Source organism: Sabethes cyaneus, chromosome 3 (genome assembly GCF_943734655.1).
Source record: "Sabethes cyaneus chromosome 3, idSabCyanKW18_F2, whole genome shotgun sequence".
NCBI lineage: Eukaryota > Metazoa > Arthropoda > Insecta > Diptera > Culicidae > Sabethes > Sabethes cyaneus.
The window spans coordinates 215,258,649-215,266,446 of NC_071355.1; the positions used below are offsets into that span (position 1 = coordinate 215,258,649).

At 38.8% G+C, this 7,798-nt stretch overlaps 2 protein-coding genes across 3 annotated transcripts; one reads left to right on the forward strand and one right to left on the reverse strand.

The window, feature by feature from the left end:
- Nucleotides 1-431: 431 nt before the first annotated feature.
- LOC128742260 (inhibitor of nuclear factor kappa-B kinase subunit beta) lies at nucleotides 432-3,468 on the forward strand. Its single transcript, XM_053838561.1, has 5 exons — nucleotides 432-814; nucleotides 881-2,352; nucleotides 2,410-2,759; nucleotides 2,822-3,217; nucleotides 3,275-3,468. The coding sequence occupies exons 1-5, from the start codon at nucleotides 694-696 to the stop codon at nucleotides 3,315-3,317; spliced, it is 2,382 nt and encodes a 793-aa protein (XP_053694536.1). The 5' UTR covers nucleotides 432-693; the 3' UTR covers nucleotides 3,318-3,468.
- Nucleotides 3,296-4,553, reverse strand: LOC128742262 (transmembrane protein 242). 2 transcript variants are annotated; one of them, XM_053838564.1, is made up of 3 exons: nucleotides 4,356-4,553; nucleotides 3,663-3,901; nucleotides 3,296-3,604 (listed from the first exon to the last, which is right to left on the reverse strand). In XM_053838564.1, the coding sequence occupies exons 1-3, from the start codon at nucleotides 4,426-4,428 to the stop codon at nucleotides 3,467-3,469; spliced, it is 450 nt and encodes a 149-aa protein (XP_053694539.1). In that variant the 5' UTR covers nucleotides 4,429-4,553; the 3' UTR covers nucleotides 3,296-3,466. The 2 variants fall into 2 exon arrangements, with proteins under 2 accessions (XP_053694539.1, XP_053694538.1); XM_053838563.1 differs by having other exon boundaries at nucleotides 4,338-4,553.
- Between the last annotated feature and the right edge of the window lie 3,245 nt (nucleotides 4,554-7,798).

A 7,798-nucleotide genomic window follows, 5' to 3' on the forward strand; every position in this document is an offset into this window, starting at 1 on the left:
TTTTCCATTTTCATACCCACTACTTACCACACCATAATAAACAGATCTATTATCAATTTTCTATCGATACACTTCGTGTATTGATGTCACCGATCTCACCCTGGATTCACCCCTGTCAAAGTTGTCAGGTTTGTCATCCGCTCTTTTTTTGTTATGCTTTCGTTATGCTTATCTATGTTTTGCTAAGCGCATTCGTACGCAGATCAGCTGTCTGGAACAGAGATGCCAGAAGTGAAGACATGTCTTCATTTTGAAGACATTTTTGTTACAAAAAAGTGAAATGTCTTCGCTTGAAGACGTGTGAAGACATGTCTTCACCATGCAATTTAAATGGGCGGAAAGCCGAAGGAAGACAAATGAAGACATTTTTCCTTGATTCGTGAAGACTTCTCAAAAAATCACCTGGCATCCCTGGTCTGGAAGTAGGTAGAAAGTTTACTAACTAGGCAAGATTTTAAAATTAGAACGCAATTCACGCATTGGGCATGGTATCGAGTCTATGTGTACGGGGTTGAAGCTAGAGACTGATTTGCTCCCGACGTCGTGTGGCTAAAAATAGATATTGATATTAGGCAATTGTCTTTGAGCGGCGAGAGGCGAAACTTTGTAAGTTTTTCACTTCCTGATGCATATTCATGCAGAGCGGAACACAAAGCCGATTGGATGACTAATTTCTGTGCGAAGTACTGAAAAATGTTTGCCCAAAATGATGATCCGTCGGCGATCGGCGATTGGCATCGCGAGAAACGGCTCGGAAGTGGTGGGTTTGGAGTAGTTACCTTGTGGAAAAATCAAGTAACGAAGGAGATGGTGGGTAAGTTAGAAATCTGCTTTTTCTCGGTTTTCCCAATATGAATTTTAATCAAAATTCCCCTTCCAGCGATAAAAAAGTTTCACATTCTTCACGATAAAAGTGAAATGACAGACAAGCATTGCGAACGATGGCAGAATGAGGTTACGCTAATGACCAACAAAGTTCGAAATGAAAACATTGTGCGTACAGTTCAGGTTCAACCGGAGAGCTTCCTTGCAGAGCTATCAAAGTACTCGGCAAACAATCTTCCAATGCTTTGCATGGAATTTTGTGAGGGTGGAGATCTAAGGCGAGTTCTCAACCGATCCGCTAGTTGCGGTGGATTAAGCGAGTTAGAAGTACGGGAAATTCTACGTTCGCTTCGCAATGCAATTTCGTGTTTGCATAGTTTGAAAATAACACATCGCGATATAAAACCGGAAAATATTGTACTAAAACAGGAGGGCGATCGCACCGTCTACAAATTAACCGATCTAGGGTACGCCAAGGCATTGGATAAGCAAAGTTTAAATGCTAGTCTTGTTGGAACTGTGGAGTACATTGCGCCTGATTTGATCTATTGCGATCGATACAATTGCTCGGTGGATTATTGGTCCATGGGAATCATCGGATTCGAAATCATTTGCGGCATACGTCCATTTATTCCTCACACTTCGGTTGCCAAGTGGATGATGCACGTTCAGCAGAAAAAGTCAATGCACATAGCTATTACTGAGGACAATCGGGATAACTACACTTACCATAGTGAAATCTTCACAGAGAACCTCATTAACTCTGGATTAAAGCAGCATCTTGAAAAGTGGTTGGTTTTGGCCTTAGAATGGAATCCGAAGCAGCGAGGACATGTTTTTCAGGTTGGAGATAAAGAACTGTCTGAACAACAACTGAAGTCAGTTAAATTTGCGGATAATCCCGAATCTAAGCCGGTGCAAGTGCTCAAAATCTTTTCTCTTTTGGATACGATTCTTCAAAAAAAGTTTCTATCGATTTTTTCGCTTTACGGCTTTCAATTCGTAATAGTCGAAATCACCGAAAGTACTAATTTCGAAGTGGTAAGAAACGCTGTCGCTAAGCAAACGGGCATGTCTGAAGATGCAATCGAGTTTGTTCTACCACTGGAACAAAAGCTGGATCGTATCACGGAAAGCACTAAACCGATTGATCTCTTTTTACCCGGTTTCTACGAGAAACCTATGCTTTTTGTAGTCAATAAACAAGGTGCCATTATACAGTCGGATTTGAAGCCGGAAATACCAAAGATTGTGTCGGACGTATTTCAAAACATAAAAGTAAAACTAAAGCCTCACATGCTGCGCCAGTTTGCAGGAAACGCACATTATTTTGTGACAAAAGAACAGCGTTTATACATGCTGGCGCTAGAGGGAATTAAAAACTATGGGTTGATGTTGAACGAAGAGATCGTGAAGTACAAAGTTGAAGTAAGCCGCCTAAATAAGATTACGTACGGAATAACCGGTGGGTTGGAGTTTCATAAATTGGCACTGAGTCATACGAAGGAAAAAATGATTACGAAAAAGGTAAAATTACTAATTGAGATTTATTCTTTTAGATTCTTATGTCGTGTTATTTTATAGCTTTCCGATCAACTTCTACAAAAATCTATCGTTTTATGGGAAGAGAGACGTGCCCGAATGGAAACTAGTATTGCAAAGCTAGTAGAGGTCGCCGACAAAATCACTCTGCGTTATGAATCCGTACTGAAGCGCAGCCGTGTCGCCGCTTGCCATCAATTGCTTAAAGATTACGAACAGCAAGACCCGTTCAACTTGAAAGCACTTGACGGACGCTACGAAATTGTCCGTGCACAAATATTGGAAAAGAGCACGCATGAGAAATCGCACATCGATATGCTACAAGCGGTGTACGAATGTCTAAAGAAGAGAGATATTCTACTGCGTGACTATGAGTTCAAGGAACTACAACAGTAAGTTGAAATTTGCATCGAATATGACATGCATTGAACATAACTATTTTCTTATTTTATAGACAAATGATTGACATTCGCCGGGAAATGCAAGAAATACGGAAAGCATTGGAGAAGGCCTTAGAACATGCGGAAAAGTTCAAAAAAGAACTGGCTAGAATTACCATTGAACACAATGACAACATGTGGAATCTTGTGCAAAACATTGCAGGTAGTCCAGTTAAACATGATCCAGTTTACAATGGTGCTACATCAACACTACCAGATATCGAAGGGATGATGAGCTCTATTCGATTGGAGTCTTCCGTTAGCAATGGTCTAAATTTCCAGATCGGTGGTACTGTTTCCACTTTGCAAGATTCTATAGGTGAAAATGCTGTCAATAACAGTTTACTATGTTTCGGTGAAGGGCCAGATGTTGGCTCATTAATAACCGCCAATGAATCGTTGATAATGACGTAAGTTACCTTTGCTGGATCTTTGAGTAGCATTTATTTTATTGCAATTATTTTCAGTACTGACGATTTGATCAACGATGGATTCGATTTATTCAAATAATATGAAAAATTTGCGTTCCTTCCGTTGCGTACTTCAAAGTGTATCATGTTAAACTGTGTTAATTGCAGTCAAACAATTATTTCAGCTTAGTTTTTATTTATAAATAAAAGTATTTGAATATATCTAATGTTACTTCATATTTGCTAAATCTATTTTTCTTCTTTACCCCACGTAGACAAATATTTCATAAGATCGGTAAGACCATCGAATTCCGTTCTACTTCTTGGTGGGTCATTTTTGGGTATTCTCGGTAATAATTGTCCGACTGAATCTCTAAATTCTCTCATCTAAAATAAGATGCGTTCAATAAAGTAAGCTGCTTAAACTTACCGATCGTTTCGTTACATTTGTAGCTCCCGACAGCTTCCAGATGCCATAGCAAATGGCGCCAGTGCCCACGAAGGCGTACAGCGTGCCCCAACCAAGTGCCCTTAGCGCTAGACCGGCGCCCGTTTCGCGCATAGCAATCGTTCCTTGAACACCTTTTTCGAAAAATTGTGGATCGGATTTTTTGGCGGTCATTACTGTTTTACTGAAACCGACCACCGCCGAAATACCGGCAACTCCGGCGAGGAATGCAGCGGCTAGAAAAGGTAATTCAATCAGTACACTGAGTACACTTATAACTAAAATCTGCTAGTAGGTACGTACTAGAGATGGTCGGGTATGAAAATTTGAATACCCGAACCCGACCCGTACCCGATCAAGAAAAAAAATTAAAAACCCGTACCCGACCCGAACCCGCAAGTTTATTATTTCTGATACCCGAACCCGATCGCAACCCGACGGGTACGAGACGGGCCCGGGTACCCGACCATCTTTAGTGTTAAATGTGGTCAATAGAGATACCCGACCCGACCCGTACCCGGTTTCAAAAACAAAAATTAAGAACCCGTACCCGACTCGAACCCGCAAATTATTTTTTTTTTGATACCCGAACCCGACCCGAACCCGGCGGGTACGGGTACGGGTACGGGTTTCGGGCAAATTTTCCGCTACCCGACCATCTCTAGTACGTACCTCTATATCGATATTTACGTTCTTCATCAGAATGTTCTGTTTGCTGGAGAGCAGGCTTTGGTTCTGCAGGATTTCTAATCGTGTTTTCCATCTATTTGTTCCTATGTTCTGGAGGAATAATGAACTATTATTAGGTCCTACCAGTTTTCGTCCTCGAGACAAAACAAAAAACGTTCATTTACTCCGAGATTTACTGACAGTCCTGTCGTTTACATAACCGGATCAAAACACAGCGACAGCAATGTGAAGCTTATTTACTACGTTTACTATATGGGTGTGTGTCTTGGCTATATATTTATTATGCCAAAGACCGACGTCGTTTTCCATTTGGCGCTGTTGCTGGTGAGCAGACGATTTATCCCCCTTACAGTTGAGCAGCGCATGTTGTGTTTTCTTTTAACATCATATTCGTCCAAATTTGATTTAGCATTTAACCCATTATGACCCGGGTATACCTAAATTTGCATCAAATCAAGTGAAACTCTGTAATCTATTATATTATGGCTCGAATGTGTCGGGAAACGCAAACTCGACATTTGGAATGGTTTCAAGTCGAAAATATCGCCGGTTTAATATTTCATAGGCTCAGTTTCAAACAAACAAATTACAAAGTTGTTTACAGATTTCTTGTCGAATTTTGTGATAGACTTTACATATAAATATTAATTTATATGTCAGGTAATGTTTCGTCACTAAATGTAGACTTTTTCATACGTTTTGGAAACAAAGTTTTTTTCGCCATATTTTCAACTTTTTTTCCGCCATTTATCACAACTTTGCACTGTTGAAAATATAGGTGAAATGATAAAAACTGATAGATTATCTCACACAAACATCAGATTGATGTCTTATCTCTCTTGTAGTGATATATTAACAATGCTAACTATTGAAATTCAGCAGTAAACAGGCTTTGAAGACGTGGTATGATATATCATACGCTAGGACATAATGGGTTAATTTTATGAATTTCAGAACTGTTTAACATTGCTATTGTTAAACATTGGTAATACAACAGATAGATTAGAACAAATTCATCTCAATTAACTGGTGTTTACACTCGAAATACTAAATGAGCATGAGAGATACGCGGAAGCAGCCATCTTGGGAGTTAAACGCATCTCGAATAAAATAAACTGACAGAGCGCGTCAGAGCTTGGCCGTACACTTTACATTGATTAAGTTGAAATTTAAATCGCTCTATTGTGCAAAATTGATGTGAGCAAATCAGATGCGAATCATGTTGAACGCAATTAGTCATACTGCCACAGCATGTTGCCACTCCGCATCAAGTGCTGACAGTTTTTGTACACTGTGGCCATATCAGTCCTAAGTAACATTGTCATTGGCGTAATTAGGAAGGGATTAGGGGGGGCTAAGCCCCTAGGACGCATTTGGTCCCCCCTAGAAAAATTAAGTTGGATTTTTAAATTTGAGAAAAAACTATAGTTAGATAACTTTACATAATAAAAACTTGAGAGTAATTTGATATGCATCACAACTTTAAGTTCCCATGCATCAATGTACATTTAATTTTAATATGCCAAGGAAATAAAATGGTCGAAAAAATGCCGAAAAAATAGCCCTCCCTAGAAATGAGCGCTAGTTCAACATTTTTGTTGTGTAATAGCTTATCAAGCACTAGTTCTATAGGAATTAGCTGTACAATAGTTTAATAAGCTATTATGCAACAAAAATTTTACTTGGATTAGCTTTAGTTTCCGCGTATCTTTGGTGCTCTGAGTATTTCTATAGCACAGTTTCTAGTTTACATGAACTACATAAAACAAACAACCATATAACGAAAATTACATCACTGTAATGCATAATGTATTATTCTAAACCTATATGAATAAATAGCTAAAACATATTGCCCCAATTATAAATCAAAACTCAACTGGAAGAGGTCATAGAAGTCAATAAGATCCCTAACAGCAGGCTGCAAAATCTGTTGAATAAAAAATACAGTAGGCCGAGTTCCGAAAGCTAAATGTACCACCTAGGTTTTTTGAGAACGAAATTGAATAGAAATTTCCAAAAATTGAAAAGTTTCCCGACCGTTCACTTAAAATGTTTTGCACATAATTAATGACGAATTTCCATATGCAATTTCATATGCTTTTCATAGTCGTCGTCGTCATCGTTGTCCTCAGTATAGATCTGGGGTAGCTCGTGCTGTTCAAGCATTCGTCCCCATTCGACTCGATCGATCTTGGGCTACGTGTCTCCAATTTTCCAGGCGTCTTAGAAGTTGCAAATCGCTTTCGACCTAGTCGTGCAATCGTGCACGATGGGCTCCTGTGTTTTTGGTTTTAAAGAGGTTGTTAAAGAGAATTGTTTTCGTCGCAGTGTCGTTCGGAGTTACTAGCGATCGTAAATACATGAACTCGTCTCCAATTTCTAGTTCCCAATCCTCGGAGTCTAGGCACTACCAGTCTGGCATAGATTGCATAGTTGTGATCAACTTAAAGGGTACTGCGATCAAATAGTGGTCAGCATTTTAAGCGGAAACCTGCCCTCGCCGTAGAAAATGTTGTAAACAGGGAATGTCGTCTACAGCCGTGTATTAAGCTAAAAAACGAGTCAGACTGCCGACTTATAAGAAATAGGGTTTATTTCTAATTCCCGTCGTAGTAAGTAAAGCCATTCTAATTTTCATCATTTGTTGGATGGATTTATTGAATACTCCAAAAGTTCTTGTGCTGATTTGACTAAAACACACTTACCTTCCGATCCGTGAACTTTGAAATCACTGAAAAGCGACTATTAATATTAAAGCATATTATTGAAATTACGCAATTGACTTTATTTCTTAAATTCGTCGTATCGTTTTAAAATCCGTCCATCAAAATTTTTCATCGTCCGAAGTAAAAATCATAACAATGTTTACGAAGCTAACGCGCATGTATTTGTGTAGGACGGCATGACAAATGTTATCCTGCAAAATTTCTGCAGGTCAGGCAAGTTTTCCTGGCTGTAAAATAACGACAATGCCTTGCGTGAGTTATTTTCATTCATGAATGACGGAAATTAAAACGATTAGTCGACATTGTCTTTTTCGTCGCATGAAAAAACGTAGGAAATTTAGCTGGTAGGACTTCTTTAATGGTAAGAAGCATTTAAATAGATCTCAGCTCACTTTGATTGATCGTATGTGATAGACAACAAACTAAAATATTAGGGAATAACTAGTTTTGCATTGTGTGTCATAAAAATGCTGATATTTTTAATAATTTGTGTTGGATAGGACGGGAATAGGCAATTACGACGCTGTAGCAACATACCCTATATGTTAGTATTTGAGTCGAAAATCAATTGGAACTATTAATTTCCTTTAATCTTGTAGAAAAATATGCTTCTTTAATGTCTTCTAAATTTTGGGCTTCTTGTCTACACGGCCTCAGCAGCATTGTTTTCCTTGGACACAATTTTGCATTTAGAAATCATATTATACAACTTTAAAC

Coding starts and splice junctions, on each gene's coding strand:
- LOC128742260 (XM_053838561.1), top strand. CDS start 694: ATGTTTGCCCAAAATGATGATCCGTCGGCGATCGGCGATTGGCATCGC. Junction 815..880: donor AGTAACGAAGGAGATGGTGG/GTAAGTTAGAAA, acceptor TTCCCCTTCCAG/CGATAAAAAAGTTTCACATT. Junction 2,760..2,821: donor GAGTTCAAGGAACTACAACA/GTAAGTTGAAAT, acceptor CTTATTTTATAG/ACAAATGATTGACATTCGCC.
- LOC128742262 (XM_053838563.1), bottom strand. CDS start 4,428: ATGGAAAACACGATTAGAAATCCTGCAGAACCAAAGCCTGCTCTCCAG. Junction 3,902..4,337: donor ACGTAAATATCGATATAGAG/GTACGTACTAGA, acceptor TACCTTTTCTAG/CCGCTGCATTCCTCGCCGGA. Junction 3,605..3,662: donor AGCTGTCGGGAGCTACAAAT/GTAACGAAACGA, acceptor ATCTTATTTTAG/ATGAGAGAATTTAGAGATTC.